The sequence below is a fragment of the Phodopus roborovskii genome, unplaced genomic scaffold, assembly GCF_943737965.1.
Source record: "Phodopus roborovskii unplaced genomic scaffold, PHOROB, whole genome shotgun sequence".
NCBI lineage: Eukaryota > Metazoa > Chordata > Mammalia > Rodentia > Cricetidae > Phodopus > Phodopus roborovskii.
In genome coordinates, this window is record NW_026126422.1 from 1,712,883 (window position 1) to 1,733,892 (window position 21,010).

The 21,010-nt window shown below is 38.2% G+C and overlaps 1 protein-coding gene across 2 annotated transcripts in view; it reads right to left on the minus strand.

Annotated features, from left to right (window-relative positions):
* Positions 1-438: 438 nt before the first annotated feature.
* Positions 439-21,010, minus strand: part of Eif4e (eukaryotic translation initiation factor 4E) — a 34,709-nt gene continuing 14,137 nt past the window's right edge. For both annotated transcript variants that reach the window (XM_051185413.1, XM_051185414.1), the window contains exons 3-8: positions 14,434-14,540; positions 9,392-9,487; positions 6,862-6,925; positions 6,221-6,334; positions 4,156-4,295; positions 439-2,251 (exon numbers count right to left, since the gene is read on the minus strand). In XM_051185413.1, the coding sequence (XP_051041370.1) occupies positions 2,137-2,251; positions 4,156-4,295; positions 6,221-6,334; positions 6,862-6,925; positions 9,392-9,487; positions 14,434-14,540 (636 nt within the window). In that variant the 3' untranslated portion in view covers positions 439-2,136. The remainder of the gene's footprint in view (positions 2,252-4,155; positions 4,296-6,220; positions 6,335-6,861; positions 6,926-9,391; positions 9,488-14,433; positions 14,541-21,010) is intronic.

Genomic DNA, 21,010 nt, shown 5'->3' on the forward strand with positions numbered 1-21,010 from the left:
TTTCTATTACAAAAATACATCCTACTGAAAGTTTTAAACTTTACAACTATATTTTATGATTCTTTCTACAATTCTTAAAAGTTGATACTTCTTACAAATGAACCATATCCTACAACATGAGCATTCATCTCTAATAGATACTATTAGAATACTATTTGTTGGTAACAAAGTCTCATCACCAGCACTTTCGTGACTACACATTCTACCATCACCTTCAGGTGCCCCACCTGCACCTCATACCCACAAGATAGCAATGAATGCAGCCCAACACAGATCACATCATGTTGCAATATCAAAAGATGAACATCCCTGAATGATCCACACTTACAGTAGACATTAGATACAGAATGCTGAGATTATGAACATTGCTATTTCTAGAACACTGAACAGGAACTGTTTGGGACACCAAGACATCTTAAAAGTCTGTAATAAAAGCAATGCTATTGATTCCATATTTATTTTAGAAGGATCTTTATCAAGTTCATCAGTGTGAAAAGGATGATTTCATAATAACCACTTAAAGACAGCATTTCTCTCTCTACTAGTGATTTTCATTCTGCTACCATAGTTCAGCTCACCCTTGCGTCTACAATAGTCACGCCTCATTTCATAGGATCTGAACTATACAATTGTGTATTGCAGACAATTGCTTGAAAATGATACAAGGAAAGAATAGATCAAGATTTCAAAGTTTACAGAAAACCATACTGCAACAATTGACCAATATAAACAGCTCTTAATACTTGTTTATTCTGTTTCATTCAGATAATAACACTAAGATCCTAACACACATTCCCCTATACTCTCCTTAAGCTAGTTTTCTGGTCTTTAAGTAAAAACATCTCCAAGTCAACAATTAGTTTTCTAGCCACCGTTCTTATCAAATGGTGATACACCAAAATCCCAATTCTCATGAATTTTAACATAGTCAAAGTACATTATTTAACCTAAGATTGAAAACTGTGCCTTAACTTTATTAAAAAAGATAGCCACATCAGTTTAACTACATGTGATACTACCTATTCAATTTATTAAAAATTGTAGTAAACATAATAATAAACTAGTGCTCCAAACTTAGGCTGTGCACGGGGAAGACACTATAAGAAGACACAAGAGACTGCCTTGGCAATATGAAGTACAGATTCCTTCTACAGAGATGGAGAAATAAAAGGACAAATCTAGTTGTCTAAAAGACAATTCACTGTACACATTTTATTTACAGTTTTGTACACTGTCTTAATATGAATGGGACCGCTTTTCTACTTGAGCCATTTGTAACCAAAGCAAAATAACCTAAGTAATACAAAGTGTTAAAGTACAGCATAAAGATACAAAAGCAGACATACTAATTCTAGATAGGAATGTAATTATGGTGTTACATTTTTATAGTCCACAATTATGTTTAGGGATCACACAGACATAGATCACTGATTTGAATGAAATGCATAAATTTGTAGCAAAGCTTTGTAGTTACAAAAAAACAAAAAATTACCAAAGAATGCACAAATTTAATGTTTATTCCACCTTTCTGTCATATTCCTGGATCCTTCACCAATGTTACATGCGGAAAAAACAAAAGCAAAACAAATGAAAAACTGAAATCAGAATCACTAATGTTATCAAGGAGGGAAGCAAATAAATTAAACTCTAGCAGCCATCAGCAAGAGGACAGCAAGGAGAATGCTGGGAAAGGAAATGAGGTTGCTGGAAAACTGTACTCAGACTCTCACCAGCAAAAACACGCTCCTGCACGGAGTGGAACAGAAACAGGTCTTTTCCTGCTAAGGTAACAGAAATGCAAGTTCTTTTTCGAATACTGTGGAAAGGCAAATGTGTGTATCATGGTAATTCTAACCAGCTGTTACAGTGCGGGCCAGGAACACATCTGCGAGTTTTGGGGTGACGGATACTGTAATTCTTTGATTGGGATAGTGGACACACTAGCAAAAATTGGGGGGTGGGTAAGAAATGAACACAGAGGTACAAGACAAAGGCGAATGAGACTTCTCTTATATCTTAGCAACAAAAGATGGAATCAAACTTCAGTGCAGTCCACTCTGCTTGGACGAGGCTTTGGTTCAGCTCCCAGTCTCGATTGCGTGACGCAGTCTCCTGTGAGAATACTCAGGTGTCTTCTTAAACAACAAACCTATTTTTAGTGGTGGAGCCGCTCTTCGTAGCTGTGTCTGCGTGGGACTGGTAACCAATCACTATCTTTGGAGGAAGTCCTAACCTTTCCTTGTATACCCTCCTAGAAGACAAAGGAAACAAGGCCTTCAACAACTCTTCCTCAAAAAAAAAAAAAAAAAAAAAGTTTAAAAAGGTATTTGATAAATTCATCATATGTTAGTCTTTACATGAAAAATGCTCACTCAGGAAGCAAAACAAAAATTGACTCATTTTATTTCAGTATAACTAGCAAAATTAAAAATTAGCATATACTTTCAACCATACTTAAGTCACTTTATAAACATTTACAATCCCACCAGGTCTATGTAGGGTACTACAATTATTAGTATTAAATAACTAGTATACAATGAAGGATCAGTCCATGAGCTCATAGCACTTGTATTTTACAAATCAATAATAAGTAACTATGATGAAATAGTCACACATGTACTTCACATATTTAAAGTAAGTAATATGCACATATCTCCTTCATTCCTCTATCTAAAAAAGTAAAACTAAGGTGGGTGTATTGTCATAAGCCTGGAATCCCAGCATCCGTTAGATTAAGGCAGGAAAAGGCCAGCTTGCTTTACATGGCAAGACACTATCTCCCAAAAAAAAAAAAAAAATCAAAATTGATATTTTACATATGAATTCTATTAAGCCTATGTACTAACTTCTAACTTCAGAACCCAATTTTCAAATTAGTTGTGACTTCTTTAAGAACAAATGTGGTGTGTACTAAACAAGGTTAAGTATGTAAATATGAGTTCAGAGGATCTGACATGAAGTATTAAGAATAATCTTTCCTTAAAGCCCAATAGGTGGCTGAGCTTTGTGGCACACACCTTTAATCCCAAGCACTTGAGAAGCAGAGGCAGGTAGATCTCCGAGTTGGAGGCTACCTTGGTTTCATAGTGAATTCCAGGACAGCTAGGGGTATGTAGAGATGCCGAATCAAAATAAATGGACGGATGGACAGACAGACCAATGTCAAGGAACTAAGTTTAGCTGGGCTTCATTCCCTGAAGATTAAAGACTAAGAAGAAACAACAAAAAGCTACAGAAAAAACAAAAGCCTGAAAATGAGCACAGAAGCTCCTTGTTAATCTTACAAATCTGAATTTTTAATTCCTAGGGAAAAATACCAAACACTCAAAAATGAGCAGAAAGACCTAATTTTAGAGTTTTACATTCCAGAATTTAACTTCTAAACAGGTTATGTTATTTTATTTTTGGGGGGGAGGGAAGCTGTCCTGGAACTCACCAGGCTAGCCTCAAACTCACACGAGATCCAACTGCCTCTATTTCCCAAGTACTGGGATTAAAGGCTTATGACACCACTGCCCAGCTTATTTTTTGAAATAACTAATCTGGTAACTAGTATGAGAAAAACACTGAAACAGAATAATATACACTTTACCATTAAAAATGTATTTACAAAATAATAATAAAAAGGCAAGGAGTTGAAGTGTACCAACTGGCAGTGTACACACATACACACAAAAAGTATTTTCAGCCTGGCTGTGGTGGAACACATCTTTAATTCCAGCACTCAGGAGGCAGGCAGATCTCTGAGTTCAAAGTCAGCCTAGTCTACATAGCAAGTTCCAGGACAACTAGGGCTACAGAGAAACAGTCTTCCAAAAAAAAAAAAATCCTCAAAAAAACAAGAGGTTAAAATGTTTCAGGTTTCGTCAGGCAATGGTAGCATTGAGAGGTAGAGGCAGGCTGATTTCTGTGAGTTTGAGACTAGCCTGGTCCACAGAGCAAGTTCCAGGACAGCCTCCAAAGCTACACAAAGAAACCTTGTCTCAAAAAAACAAAAAATAGTTTTAAACATTCAATATCAACAGAGCCCAAACTTCTAAATGTTCATGAAAACATTCACAAAGAAAGTAACAGTTTATAAACTCCCAAATTTCTAAAGCTAGATGAAAAAGACTTCTAGATTTAGTTAATAATGTCAAAGTCAAAAAAACGCACCCTATGTGTGTGACTGCGTCTCTGTTTTCACACTCAGTCGTCCATATTGCTATCTTATCACCTTTAGCTCTAACATTAACAACAGCTCCACATACATCATCACTGTAGTCATCAAAAGATTCTCCAATAAGGCACAGCAGCTGAAAAAAAAAAATTCAAATTAAATTAAACATATCAACAAAAAGAAAAGCAAGTTCTCTTTTCTAGGTGCACTTTATAAAACTAAAGCATCTCTTAAATCAAGAGCTCACTTCTTAAACTGGCCAGGCAGAAACAGTACTGCCAAGTTTGAAGCCATCTTCATCTACAGAGACAAAAACAAAGCAAATGAATAAAAAGAAATTGATCCTTAATTTTTTATTGTTGTTGCCATTGTGGAGGTGATGACAACAGGACAAACAGGTAATGGCAAACCAAGGAAGAGGACACCTGGCATCTGGCCCTGCCCTTCCATCCCATACAGGTTCTGAGAACTAAACTCAGACTTGGCAGCAAGCACTCCCACCCATGGAGCCACAGACCAACTTAAAAACTGACATTTAGCCAGGCAGTGATGGCACATGTCATTAGCAAGATGACTGAAATAGCTACTTATGCTCCCATTTAATTGCCATGTTCTACCACGTTTAACATTGCTGAGCAACTGCCACTAGAATCTACAGCCATAACTGTTTTTAACTTACAAAACTGAAATGTCCTTTTCCTATGGCAGTGGCTCTCAGCCCATGAGCCATGTCCCTTTTGGGGACTGAACAACCCTTTCACAGGGGTTGCCTAAGACCGCCTGAAAACTGCAATCCATAGCAGTAGAAAAACTACAGTTATAAAGTAGCAACAAAACTAATTTTATGATTGGGGGTTAATACAACATGATGTATTAAAGGGTTGCAGAATTGGGAAGGTTGAGAACCACTGTCCTATAGGATTCCAAAAATGCTATTTAATCATTCTCCTCCAAAAGCATAATTAAGTTTTTGCTTTAAAATATTACTGATGACACACATATAGTAAGTGCTTATTTATATAGTGAATGCTAACTATAAATCAGATATTGAGTCTAAGTGGCTATAAAAAGTATCAACTATATATAAACTCTGTTCCCAAAAATTAAGATCTAGAACCTGACCACAGAAAATGCTTAGTGTAGCTCATAAAACCAAAATGATAAAGTACCATATCAAAACACATAAGCTTAATAATAATTAACAATTTTAGTGTTTGATTACAAATTTCAAAATTTTATAATTTTTAATTAGCAATGCTATGAGTGGGTTATAAAAACTTTACATCAATTATAAAATGTGAGGTCCTATCATTTCTGATTGATGAATGAATGAATGAATGAGCTGATAGTAGAAGGTGTCAATCACTCTGTATCTGACTCATAGATAAAAAAAAATCACTCACATGTACATGATAGTCACATGCTTATATAACGGCAGCATTCCAAGGCTGGAGGCAGGAGGATCCTGAGCTCCAGCCCCAGCATAGCTATGTAGTAAAACCCAGCTAGGCACACCCAAGGCCTTCCCTAAATTTCCTAACTGGTGTATAAGGGACTGGGTTCCTCCATGCCTCTCTTCACAATGCTGTCATCATGTCATCTTCTCATTTCCACTCCACACACGATTCCCTACCCCACTCAGTGCTGCCTTTAAGTCCCTTTAGCCCATCCTTGTACTTTCCTATTAAGCGTACTCACTGTCCTATTTCCAAATCTCACTGGGTCCTGTTAGTAGCTTCATGACCTAAACACACATTACACATTTTAAACCTAAGTTCTACATATGAGAGAAAACATGATATTTTTTCTTTTCAGGTCTGACTTACTTTGCTTTAACACACTTATTTTCTAGTTACACCCCCCCCCCCCAAAAAAAGAAAACAAAAACCATAAAATGCTTCAGGTATTGCATGCCATTCTTATGATACTAATTTCTATTTTGTTCTAATTTTAGTATATACAATGCAATGTGGGCACAAGCATTTTTCTAGAACAGGTAGCCTGAGTAAGCCAATGAAAATACATCCTAAAGCCGGTCTATAATTTTAAAGCCTTACTTACTGTCTCTAGCCAAAAGCGATCAAGATCACTTCGTCTCTGCTGTTTGTTCAATGTAATTAGCCATCGTCCTCCCCGTTTGTTCTTCTCATCTTCCCACATAGGCTCAATACCATCCTACAAAATAAGAACACAATTAGAATCAGCAAGAAACAACACCAACAACTTTTCTTTTATTCCCTACACCCCTGCCTTGGTACGGCCTTTAAAAGGACACAAAACATAAGTGCCCGAGGCATGTGACCAAAGCAGAGTACCACATCATCACCAATTATCAAATCTTAAGGTTCCACTTCATCTGAAGTTCTGAAAATTCCCAAGAAGCAGACACCTTTTAGAAACATTAAAAAATATATATATGAGCCAATTAATGTCCTATCCTAGCACCTGACAAACGTCTTCATAAATATCTCATAGGTTTAAAATTAGCTGATGATGTCAGTCTACCCAAGTATATCCAGGAAAGGCTGTACAGGATTAGCAAGGCTCAAAGTCAATCCCAAAATGTGCCCAGTAATTAAGTCACACCAAACTGTTATACTAAGCCTGGTAAAGCCAACTGCCTGAATCTACAGCCAGTCTTTCACAAATACCTGAATGACCTGGTCCTGTAAGAAATATAAACAATCATTGATTAGGCATACCTTAAAAAGTGAGTAGTCACAGCCAGGCATTAAATTACTAGACAACTGGATATGGTTGTATAGACTAGGTAAAAGAAAATAATAATTAAAAACATAGTATGTAATGCAGGATTTGGGTGCTTACATAGATAGATACACACACACACATATATACACATACCTGGAAAATATGAAAAAACATGAAAGCTTATGTACAGTTTTCTTTTTGATCTAATTTTGAAGTGGACAAAACAGGTCTAAATAATGACTGCATTCAAGGAAATTTATAATGTAAATTACTACAAAGAACTATATGACATAACTTAGAATAAAGAAAAATATTTCTATACATTTTAACTCAACTCACACATGTGCATTTAAAAATACAAAAATAAACCACCCAGTCTGCATGGTTCAATCAACACTATCTCCCCAGCAAGTGACCAAGAGTATAGATAAAAGTGGTTCTCCAGCTCCAAAAATGGTTCCAGGCTGGTCAGCACCTGGAGGTTGAGGAGCTTGGGAACATGCCAGGCTCACAGTCATATACCAGTAGTTGGACCTGTATTTTTGAGCTATTTCCCAAATAGTTAAGCCATGGAGCAGTATTTGAGATGTTTGATACTTACTGCCTGAAGGCAGAAGACTGTATCACTTATCTCTTGTAGTCTTAAGAGTAAAATTGACTTAAACATTGGTAACAGTACTTGCCTGTCTCCAACATCAGAAGGGAGAGATTATCTTAGTTACACGTATGCAAACTTTCAACTTATATATAAGAGGCATGTTCTCCCATGCTGACTTTAACTTTGTTTAAGAATATTTTGGACAATTTTAAGAATTCTACATCTTTCTTATCACATTACACAGTATAGTCCTGCTTGAATAAGATAACATTATTATACATAAGGTATCTAAATGGTTCATAATTCCCAAACCACAACCATCAAGAATCGTAAGATTACACAGATGAGATTAAAGCAGATGGACTAAAGGGTTATTTATATAAAATCTGCCAGAAAGCAGTGAGAAATAAAGATGTAGTCAAGTACACAAGAAGGTAAAGGATTCTTTCCGATCTTAGTTACAATGCCCAGTAGCTTACACAAAGCTATGGGGATATGATCTACTAGAGGACAAGTTAGAAACAGTTATATAAACTTGGCAAAGCCAAAATATCCAGAGCAGGTGCAAATGTGACTGGAGGTGGGGTTCAAGACCCTTCCCCTTAGTAGGGAAATTAGAGGGCTTCCTTCTGTCTGTGTGAAGAAGGCTTCAGTTATTTAAGAATCTTGCAATAAACACAATTAGAGTACAAAAACCGCTTCAGGCTTTCAAGAACTCCAATTAACTAGACTACTACCTCTATCTGCTATTAATTAGCAGAACTTAAATATACTTGTATCATAAAAAGAAAATAGCAGAATGTTCTTAAAGGAGAAAAAGCGAATTCAACAGATTTACTCTATACTTTGCCTTTTTCATTCATGCAAGGTATACCAAATGTCTATTACAAACCAAGCATTGAAAACATTTAATACTGACTGTGCCCTTGAAAAATACACTGCTATGAATTATGACTACAATGCATTCTCACATGTGAGCAAACATGTAGGGAGTTACATGAAAATGTTAAGAATCAACAAATTCAGCATGTATGAACCTAACATAAACATACAGACAGAGCAACTTTGAGGTTGCTTAGACTCTTTAAAATTTTTCTCGAACAGTATTCCCCTATATATTCTTCAAGGAAATCAAAGCAAATTAACTTTGGGGATGAGCTGGGATGCAGCTCAATGGTACAACATTTTGCCCAAGTTTCTGAATGTGATCCTCAGAAAACAAAAACTATTAGAATGAAAACAACTGATTCAAAATTTCTAAGGCATGGGTGGTATATGTCTGCTACACCTTGAGAGGTAAAGGCAAGGCAAGTTCTAGAATACTAAAACATTTTCAAGAATTCAGCTACATCCTGTCTAAAAACACAACACTTTTAAACTTTCACTTTATATTCTATTTTTAAATCTATGAAAAGTTTATGATTGCAAGTCAACTTTTCCTAAACTGAAAACTAAACACTAAAGAAAAATTTCAATTACTGTTTCACAAATTACAATAAAACTGATAAATTAACACACAGACACCATCATTCTCTTGACATGTCTCTAAATTTTAATCACATCAGCAGGTATCACACTGAAAACTGTTTGCAGAGCAGGCTCTCCAGCACCCTGTTATGATGACACAAACCTATCTAGGTAACTGCACAGGGGAACAAATTCCAAAAATGTTGTCAAAAGTTCTAGGACAATAAGAGGGGATTCTCACAGATGAGGAATAGAGACTATTTAAACCTAGGCTTACTCTAATGAAAATGTTCCTTTTTTGCTGTTTGTGGGGATGCAGATCAAGCATAGGGCTTGTGTATAATACTACACAATCAAGTCAAACATTTGTGAAGGAACAAATGAACTTCATCTTTCACTGTACGAATGATGTAAGATGAAAAAATATGTAACTTATATTTTAAAATAAAATTACTTACGCCCAAAAGTCTTCAACAGTATCAAACTTTGAGATCAATCGAAGGTTTGCTTGCCAAGTTTTGCTTTTATCATTTTTAAAAAACCAGAGTGCCCACCTAAAAATAAAAAGCCAGTATATAAAAAAAGGAAAATAATTGTCAACCCATTCATAGTATAATTATTTTCCAGTCAAAAGGTAGAGATGTCCATCAGCATGAAAATGATATATCGGGGAAAAGTAATTAGCCTTCAAGAGGAAATCTGACACTCAGTATCACAAGGATGAAGTCCAAGAACATGGGACTATATGAAGTAATGCCTACCCCAACCCACTTACAGGAGGTGCTAAGGCATCAGATTTGGAGAACAAAAGTGGTGCCAAGGAATAGACAGAATGGTGCTGGCAACTTATCTAATGAACGTGTTTAAGATGAAAACAGGAGCCAGGTGGTGGTGGCAAACACCTTTAATCCCAACACTCAGGAGGTAGAAGCAGGTAGAGGTGGATCTCTGTGAGTTTGAGGCCAGCTTTGTCTACTGAGCTAGTTCCAGGACAGCCAGGGCTATTATACAAAGACACCGTCTCGAGGGGGAAAAAAAAAAAGATGGAAACAGGTCTAAGGAATAGCACAGCAGGCAAATGTACTTACACTAGCAGCCTGGTGCTGAGTTTTGACAACTGGAACCCATGTAAAAGCCAGTTTTTATTTGTCCTATGACCTCATATTTGTGCTGAGGCACGTGAAAACCTTTACAAATGTAGATATACACAAAAACAAATATTTTCATAAAATACACTGGGGAGGGTGAGGGAGGTTTAAGACAGTTTCTCTGTGTGGCCTTGGTTGTTCTGAAATTCTTTGTAGACCAGGCTGGCCTTGAACTAGGAGACCACTGCATTCCTCTAAGCTAGGACTAAAGGCATGTGCTACCTGGCTCTAAAATACATTTTTTTTAATAAGATGAAAATAGGTTTTGCTATACAATATAACGTGAATGCAATTAACATGACTAAGCTGTAGGTTTTAAAAGATTAAGAGGGGCTGAACAGGTGGCTCAGTGGCTGAAAGCTCTGGCTATTCTTGCATAGGACCCAGGTATAATTCCCAGTACCCACATGGAATCCAGGATTCCTTCTTCTAGCCTCCACAAGCACTACAAACATAATACAATATCATACATGCAGGCCAAAAGCCACCCACACTCATAAAAATAAATCTAAAGTTTAAAAAAGTAAATAAAACACAAAGGTAAGGTAAGTTATTGCTTGTACTTTACTATATACATTTAGAGGAACAATTTAAAATGGCAGTTTCTATTAAAAAAGCAAACTAGTTTTCATTTAAAGAGTAGATGCATTTTAGTTGGAAAAATAGTGCTTTAATAAAGAATGTATGTCAGGTCCGAGGTTTCGTCCTCATCATAATTAAAATAGCATTGTATATCAACATAACAGATTCTCTGCAAAATAGACAATTACAGCGTACAAAACAGTATGATAGCAGTCAAGAAAGTATAATTATTTAAAGAGAAAACAGGAAAAATTAACTAAAAGGAAAAGGGGGACAGAGAATAGGGAAAGCATTAAATATGATGCTGTTGTCAAACACACTTAAAAATAGTTAAACATATCTATAGATATGCTTTAAAATAATGCATGACAATTTCTATATAGCTGCATATACTTCTAAGTTTTCTTCCTAAAATAGTTTGTAGAAGCCTTATACATACAGACACAGACACGCACCACACCCATACACACCCCGTAGTTTCTATGCCACCAGCAGGACCCCACTGTTACTGGTCCCTTACAAACACTGTAGTTTTACTCTTCTGAAGTAATCTGAAGATTATTACTCTTCATACCCTTAGGTTTTCCATCCATGGATTCCAGCAACCTCAGAATGCATTTAGGGGAAGCACTTGCACCCATTCTGAAAAGGATTCTTCCCTGGATGACAAAACTGAAAAGCATTGAAACATCTACACTGTGAGAGGTAGTTATCCTCTAGAGGTGACTTTTAAGTTAAGGGAGTTGCAACCTCAGAAGTTTTACAACCATGCCTACAAACATTATGATCTCAGCTGCATGTGGTGGCTCAACCTGAACTCAATTCCAAAACTCAATGGCTGACGGAGGACAACTGAAAGCAACCCTGAACTACCTAGTGAGTGCCAAGCTATGTCGGGCTACGGTATAAGCACCTTTCTCACTAAACTCATACCTGTTTACATGTCCTTTACACATTCTACATGTAAAACACATCTACTGTTTAACAAAATACTGTTTTGAATGGGGATATAAATGAGCCACTTTTCCCCCAATTTCACTTGCAAGACTGAAAAACTATATATATTTATTTCTTGGGGAAAAAAGAATAAGCCTACTAAAGAGTTATGAGTAATTAGGATAAAAATTGTAATTACGGAAAGCTTGCAGTTGTTGCAGTAAGCTTGACAATTTCACAAAACAATGGTATTTCTGATGAGTTTAGAGGTGATGTTTGATGCTCTAAATGAAATATGTCCACATCTTTAAGATCTGCACAAATCACTGGACTATTCTCAGAGCCACCAATAAATCATGCTACAAGAATCATATAAGTAAAAAAACTGTTCCAAATATAAGAAAAGCCAATGGATTCCAATGTCCCGTCTTGGCATTACTATAAGAACAGAGCTACAAAAACAAAAACTCTAGAGTCCTCAGTACTACTGTTTCATGTAAAATGAGTTTAAAAGGAGCTGGGCAGTAGTGGCACATGGCCTGTAATCACAGCACTCAGGAGGCAGAGACAGACGGATATCTAAGAGTCTGAGGCCTGCCTCATGTACAGAGCAAGTTCCAGGACAGGCTCCAAAGCAACAGAGAAACCCTGTCTCAAAAAATAAACTTTAAAAGGAAGCCAGGTGTAATGGTGCACATCTTTAATCCCAGCACTTGGGAGACAGAGGCAAGTGGATCTCTGAGTTTGAGGCCAGCTTGGTCTACAGAGTGAGATCCAGGGCTACAGGAAAACCTTGTCTTGAAAAGAATCAACAGAGTTTAAAAGGAGGGGCTGGAGAGAGAGTTCAATGGTTAATAGCACTTGCAGAGGAAGCATGTTTGGTTCCCAGCACCCACATGGTAGTTCACAACTCCACTTCCAAGGGATTTGACACCTTCTGGCCTCCATTTGACCTGTATGCACATTGTACACTTGGAGGCAACACTCTCATACACATAATATAAAACCCTAAGTAATTTTTTAAAGTGAAAAGAGGTCACAAGATCAAATATCTGAGGAATTATTGAAAACAAAATGATCTAATCATACATTGGCATACATTTATTTTAAAAATTACTACATGGGAGCCAAGTGTTAGTGGCGCACACCTTTAGTCCCAGCCCTCAGGAGGCAGAGGCAGGCGGATCTCTGTGAGTTCAAGGCCAGCATGGTCTACAGAACTACTTCTGGGACAGGCTCCAAAGCAATACAGAAACCCTGTCTCAAAAAAAAAAAAAAAAGATTACTACATGGTAAAGTTGTACTAAGACTGGCAGGAAAATCCAGAAGCCATGGGGAAAATGATTATTTGCCTACATAAATATTAAAATACTTTTAAATCCCATATAATTCCAAAAAAAAACCTAATAAAAAGTAAATTGGAACTACATTTACCGATTTAATATTCCTACTATTTGAATGCCTGGAAATCAACTTGAAAGATAATTCAAAAAAAAAAAAAGATATAGGTTAAAAACAGACTCTCCAAAGGGAAAAAAACCCCAAGTGACCAAAAGAATATGAAAGTGTTCTGAAATGTAGTACTTCCCACTTCAGGCCGGCACCCACTTGGTTACAACAAACACCTCATGCACATGTGGACACACACAACAGTTCTGCAATGTACAGCACTTTTAACAAAGGTTAAACATACTACCTGAGAAAGCAAACACACTTTATACACACTATCCCACCCTGTCCCCCCACCCCTGTTAAGGGTTTATAAGAAAATACAGAAACCACAAAACTTATGGTAAGTCAGTAATGCTTCAAGTATTAAAACGCATTTATAATATTTTCCCAACTGGCATACTTTACCCAAAAAAAAAAAAAAAAAAAAAAGATTAGAACTTAGAGGAAAAACTAATCTCTCAAGAGTTACACTTTTCCATGATCTCACATCTCTCCGCAGTATAAAGGTGTGCTGGATTACTTCCCTCCAAAATGCCACCAAACTAGAACTGTGTTCAGACAGCTAAAAGCAGAGTTAGCTGTGTGTGAGTGTGTTTACCATGTGCACACAACGGACGAGTGAAGGTAGGACTGGATCTCCTGAAACTGGAGAGCTACTGACAGTCCTCAAAAGCAAACCAGGGTCCTCTGCAAGATCGGCTTAAAAAGATTTGCCTTTGGCAAATAAATACACAAACCAGAAAGGAACTGGGCACTCAGAAGTCAGTTCCAGTTTATTTGTTTCCAGGTTCATGTAAAGTTTCCATTTTCTTCCCACCATCAGTAAAGGAAAAATACTTTGCATTGCATAATCTGAAAACCCAGAAACTAAACCAGACACAGACTGGGAGGTATAGGAGAAGCTAGAGAAAACTCGTATAACAAACGACCACCCATCTTCCCGTTACACTGCTGATTATGAAGACCTGCTCTCTTAGTTCCTCCTCTCTGGTCTCTATGTGCCCACCTCCTCTAACCTCACACACCCATCTCTCCTTTCTCAGTCTGCCTTCATTCCCATTCTTGCTTTCTGTATGTCCTGTCCTCTGTTCAAATGCTCCAACCTGTCACCCTTCACCTACACTTCACTAAAGTCAGCAAAGAGTTGTTTAATTGTCCAACCCAACAGATGCTGTGAGACCTTGAATAAGCCATGTTCCTGTACCCCCTGGTCCTCCACTCTGTCCTGTCTTTATGACTATATCCCTTCTATAGTCCTTCTCAACAAAAATCTTCTGTGGGCTGATGCCTGAGCATATATATCTAAAACGAGTTATATCTCACTTCTGTTAAACCTATCTTGTGCACCACACCCTTCTTACCTGTATCAGAAAGCGGCTTACCTGTTCTGTAGAGGGTGTTTGATATAGTGCTCTGGGTTGGCAACCTCCTGATTAGACTCTGTTTTTTCCTCTTCCGCAGGTGGGGGATTAGTAGTAGGGGTGGTTTCCTAGTGGAAAATAAATAGGATTAAAAAAACAAAACAAAACAGCAATACTATAAACAAGGTTAATATAATGAAGAGCAGATAGTTTCACAAGACTGACTGCATACCAACCCTTGGAACAATCAGACCACTCTAGCTCTTCATTAAAACAGAAAGGCTTCTCAACTGTGATTTTTATAAAACTGTACATACCCTATTTGCACATTTTTAGATCATCAAAGATTATGCATAAAGGTTAATGGCCCCTCCAAAGCTACCTAAAGAATCCATCTCAAAAAAATTTAACCAAACAAGCCCCCCCCAAAAGGTTAATGACCCAACTTTCATAATATGCTAAAATATCATGGAAGGGTGGATGGCACAGGTCAATGGTAAAGCATGTGTCCAGCATGCAGGGGGCAGTGTGTTCACATCTCAGGCCCACAAAAGAGGTAAAATAGTACTCTATCTTATGGAGGTGGACCTGGGAAAGGTTTAAAGCTGATATAAGAAAAACAGAAATCAACGTTCAAGTGACCAAGCCAGTGGTACAGAAGGCCTTCATAACTTCATGACAGACTCACTGCTTGACACAACGGCTATTTGTGCTATCTGTGCTGATATATTATTTGATTTATTAAAGCTTCCCTGAGCTAGAGAAGCCAGGCACACACCTTTAATCCTAGGACTCATGATTAAGAGGCAGACGGATCTCTGTGAGCCCAAGGCTACCCAGATCTATACAAGTCCTAAAGAGAAACAGCTCACACAAAGATGATCTCAGCACCCGAGATCACACACCTTTAATCTCAGCATTAGGGAGGTATATAAGACAGGAGCAAGGTCTCAGTGTCAGGCATTCATTCTCCAGATTCTCCAGCTACACTGAGGAGAGGCAGAAGGGTCAGCCCGTTCAGCCTGAGGTAGTGGAGAGTTAGTGGCTTCACTATCTTGCTTCTCTAAGCTTCAGCTTGATGTCTGAAACTCAGTATCTGTCTCTGGGTCTTTTATTTTTCATGATACAATTTTCAACAGGCAACAATGAAAGAAGGTAGAATTTATTCTTAAACTTGAGGCTATTTTTCTAGTCATAATTAATATTGTCACTGAAACTATGAAAAGGAGCCCGGGAACAATTTAAAGTATTCATCACTTTGCCTCTTGCAGTTCCTCAGCCTACTAAAAACTGGCCTTAACAGTTAAAATCACCAAAGGAAGTCATTAGAAGCTAAAGCACGTGCCAGAACACATATGCACACCCACACATGCACTTTAAAGGGAAGTGCTTTGCCTACATGTATGCCTGTGCATCTCAGCATCACAAGAATACAACGCTTAAGGCCACAACAAGCTGCTGTTGGCAGCCCTGAGAGCTCCAGAACTTGGGGTCTCTGGGAGAGCAGCTGTCAGTGCTCCTAACTGCTCAGCCAGCTCTTACCTGCTGCTGCTTCTTTTTTTTTTTTTTTTTTTTTTTTTTTTTTTGAGATTTGTTTTTCATTCTTTTTTAAAATTTAAATTTTATTTTTGTTTTACTTCGTTTTTTGAAACAAGGTTTCTCTGTATTGATTTGGAGTCTGTCCTGGAACTCGCTCTGTAGACCAGGCTGGCCTCAAACTCACAGAGATCCACCTGCCTCTGCCTCCCGAATGCTGGGATTAAAGGCATGTGCCACCAACACCCAGTTATTTTTAATGTTATATGCACTGGTGTTTTGTCTGCATGCATGTCTGTGTGACAATACGGGACCCCTGGAACTGGAGTTACAAACAGTTGTGAACTGCTATGTGGGGACTAGGAATTGAACCCAGATCCTCTCGGACCAATGCTCTTAACTGCTGAGTCATTTCTTTGCGTCAATATTTTTTATTTAATTTATATATTCTTCAGCACTGGACATCAAACCTAAGGCCTTGTATGTATGAAGCAACACTGAAATATACTCCCAGTCTAACTACCATGACCCATAGAGATGCACGCTCTAATAGACCTCAACTAGATCCAATAAATACTAAATTTAAAGGGTACTTTTCTTAAATCAGCCCATAATATGTTCAGAAACTTTATTCTCTGAGCCCAGACACATCAGCAAGCACCTCCGAGTCCAGTACCATATTGAGATGAGAAGCAAGACAGGACCACCCAGAGGTTGTGGGCCAGTTAGTTTTGAGTATGAGATACACAGGTGTGAGCATAGGTGTGAGCATAGGTGTGCGCATGCACACACACACACACACACACACACACACACACACACACACACGCACTACAAAAATAAATAATCACTATTTAAAAATAAGAGGCTGGTCAGATAGTTTGGCAGGTAAAGGTAGGAGTTCAATCCCTAGGTACCCACATGATAGGAGACAACTGGTTCCTGCAAGTTCTCTTCCTGATACCCATGTTCCCCTTACATATACACTAAGTAAATATAAAAAATGCATAGAGAAATCATTCAGCATCAATTTTGCTTGGATTTTCTCACAACTGGATTACTAATGGCCAAAGCACTTAACCAGAAATTATGAACTTAGTAAATGAATAATTTAAACATTTATATAAATGAATCAAGGGCCTAAAATTTACATGTAGTCCACCACTCCTTAAAACAAAATCATTCTATTTTCTCATTAGCCAATTTAAGTCGTAACAGGCCAACCACTAATGCCATTTCCTCACTGACTAGATTAAAATAAACAATGCTGCCCAGGCAGTGGGGATTTCAATGATTTAAAAAAAAAAAAAAAAAGGAACAGTGGCCAGCGGACCTCGGGTGACAGTGCGCCACCAGAGAAAATGAGTGATAGAAAAGTGAGCCACCAAAAAGGCTACGTTCGGGTCCTTGGTCTTGTGGTGACTCTCACAGTATGGCTCTGGGAGTCCAACAGAGAACACAGAGTCCAGGCACTAGAGGCCTCCTTCCATGTTGGGGAAACAGAATCCATATGGGGGAGAGGGGGTGTTCAGCTTTCAGAAACCAGAGATAAAAATCATGTATTACAGAGTCTTATGAACTACTAAAAACAAATCTTGATAGTGTCAAGGACATCTATCTATGGATTAACCGACTCCAAAAATAAAACTGTACTCTTCAGCCTGGGGTGGAGGGGGGAGTGTTGCACGCCTTTAATCCCAGCAGCAGGTAAATTTGAGGCTGAAGCCAGCCTGTCTACATAAGAGTTCCAGAACAGAGATACCCTGTGGGGGGGGGAAAGGGAAGCCCACAAACACAAACAACTGAACTCTTTAGAGAGGATAATAATACAATCTTAAGCCTCTGTGAGAATCAAGCTTACTGGGGCTGCAGAGATAGCTCAGTGGTTAAGGGTTTTAGTTCCAGCACTCTGGAGGCAGAGGCAAGAAAATCAGAATTAGAGGTCAGTCTGGTCTACAAAGTACATTCCAGGACAGGCTCCAAAGCTACAGAGAGACCATATCTCCAAAAATTAAATAAAAATAAAAAGAATTTTCTTAATTCTTTTTAATTAGGATATGTTACCAGTCTTAACAACTATAATTACCACTGAGATAGAAATTATTCATTTTAGAAAGTGTTTAATTTATGAGTGTTTAGACTGTGTGTGTGTGTGTGTGTGTGTGCAATGTTCACAAAAGTTAGGCATCCTAGAACTAGAATTACAGATGGCGGTGTGGGAGCGGGGAACCAAACCAAGGTCATCTCGAAGAGCAGCCAGTTTTCCTAACCACGCTATCATTTTTCCAGTCCTTAATTTTATTTTTTTGAGACAGGGTCTCACTATGCAGCCCTGGCTGGACTGGAAGGAGATCTGCTTACTTCTGCATCCCGAGTGCTAGGATTAAAATCGTATGCCTCGACATATTGCCTCCTACAAAGTAATTGAAGGACTGAGGAAGACTCAAGACTCAATGCTCCAAGCTAGCCTATGCTGCCTAGCCATTTTGAGGTCAGTCTACACAACTTTGTGAAACCCTGCCTCAGAAATGTAGCTGAGGCTGACTTCCAACCGGCTATGTAGTAGATGATGATGCTCAGTGCTAGGACTATATATAAGTGCACATCACCATGACTGCCTTTTCCCATCACATCTTAAATGCCCATATTTTAACCAGGATTTTCAGGTTTGCAAGTCATTTGAACAGAAACATAAAGGCTAACACAATAGATTATGGTTACTCTCAAAACAATTTAACACATTTTTAATCTAACAGACAGCCTGCCCTTGAAAGGCCATAGTTATCAAGTACATTTCACACAGGTAGACCAGAGGAAAAAAGAGCAAAGCCATAGGATGGTATGTACTGTTTATCTAGACCATAACCAAAGTACCCAAAGTGAGAGTAGCCCATGAAACTGAAGAGTGGATGGACAGTATGCGGCAGAGACTATGAAGGCCGTGGATGTCAAGCCAAAGCACACCTCATCATTTAAGCAGTGGAAGCTATTAACCACCAGGTGAGAGAGATTAAATACCCATGGCAAGTAAGGGAAGAGAAAAATACCATCAGTTCAAGTGCAAAAGAGTAAACTTGATTTTAGATCAGTTGAATGTGTCAAATAAGGAGTTCAGTACTATACTTTAGGGATTCCAGTTTCAGTAAGCTCTGCACCAACAGCAGAAAGTTGAAAAGAAAGGAAAAAAAGCCAAGAGCAGGATAAATCTAACTGCTGCCCGGTGGGGGGGGGGGGATCTCAGCTTTTTCAATATTCTGTAAAAATTAGAACATGTCAACAAATTAATATTACAAACATGTCATAGTCCTAATATTATATGGCTGATTGTTTATTGTGTCTACCCCATGTTTGTGGTATTTTCTATAATAAATGTGATGAAATTTTAAATTCTCACTCTGATCACAGCAATTTTTCATCAGTTCCCAAAATCCTGGTAAGTTTGTTTGTGGTTTTAAATACTCAAATCTGTCACCAACTTGCAATGCGAAGATGCATTTAATCCTCTCCTCTGGCAATGAGGGTTAGCCCTCCAAGACACTCATGTGTCTACCGCTACCTTCACACCATAAATAACTGAAACTTCCTCTTTAGGAAAGATCACTTAACCAACCCTTCATTCAGCTCTCCTGGCACTGATATAGATTTGAAGCAGTAACTACAAGTGCAGCCCACACAACATACTGCTGGCCTACCTACTGATGGTGGTCTATGGGGAAGTTAAGCTACTGAAAGATAAACATAAACATCTGGGAATGCTTTTAGCATTTGACAGTAATTATATACCCACTCAAATCAATCACATGCATTTTCATAGTATTTATCATTTTATAAAAGCAGTACATCACTTTTTTTGGAGGCAAGGTTTCATGTAGCCTAAGCTGGACCAAAACAGATTAGGTAGCAGAGGGCAGATGACTGTGAATTCCTGATCCTCCACAGCCTCTACCATCCAAGTGCCAGGGGACAGATGTGCTAGACCAAGCCTAGCTTCAACAATTTACAGAATATAAGTTTTAGCCGGGCATTGGTGATGCACGTCTTTAGTCCCAGCTCTTGGGAGGCAGAGGCAGGTGGATCTCTGTGAGTTCGAGGCCATCCTGATCTATGGAGCTAGTTCCAGGACAGCCTCCAAAACCCTCAAAAAACCAAAAAAAGAAAAAAAAGAAAAGAAACTATGCTGGGTGTTGGTGGCACAAGCGTTTAATTCCAGAACTTGGGAGACAGAGACGGCAGATCTCTGAATTAGAGGCCAGCCTGGTCACAGGGCAAGTTCTAAGACAACCAGGGATACACAGGGAAACTGAGAAACTATAAACTATGGTTACATGGCTTTCCATTCTGCAAATATCTGAGGTATACTATGGCTAGAGATTTTCCTAGGTATGCTATGATTTTGACAAGAGGAAAAGAAATAAATATACACATTCTGCTTTCCTTTCCTCTCTGCATCAGGTCTACTCAATGCTTCTTTCTGGGTAGCCAATAGAAGAAACACTTCAGCCTGCTCAGAGTAAAGATGTAACACTGTGAAGTTACTGTACAAAAATACTCAAAAACACAGAAGACACTCCTAGTCCCCTTTCTATTCTAAAGCCTTAATAATTTTGGCCGCATTTCCTGTATTAATGAACAGCTAGAAACATAATACAGAGCCGAACCATTTATTAACAAGATATATAATGGATATTGAAGTCAAGCACCACATTAAAGATCAAAGAAGCTAGAGAAAGAAAGGAATTGTGGCATATTTGCTCACCTATCATCCTGTGGTTGCAAGCAATGCTACAATTAACATCTTCCACTTCCCACACTCTGCCTGCACTACCACATCTTTCCTCTGACAACATGAAATGCAATCAATCCCAGATCTACCAATATTTGATGGACTAGGAGTAAATATTTCAAAGCAGGCAGGGTCCATGTAGGGGGAGCCCATGGCCCAGATCTAGTTGTAGCACCTATTTAAAACTTTTTAAGTGACTCAAACTCCCTATAAGCATCAATTTCTTCATTTACAAAGAGCTGTGAGGGTTTTTAGTGGTAATCCAACAGTCTGTCATGC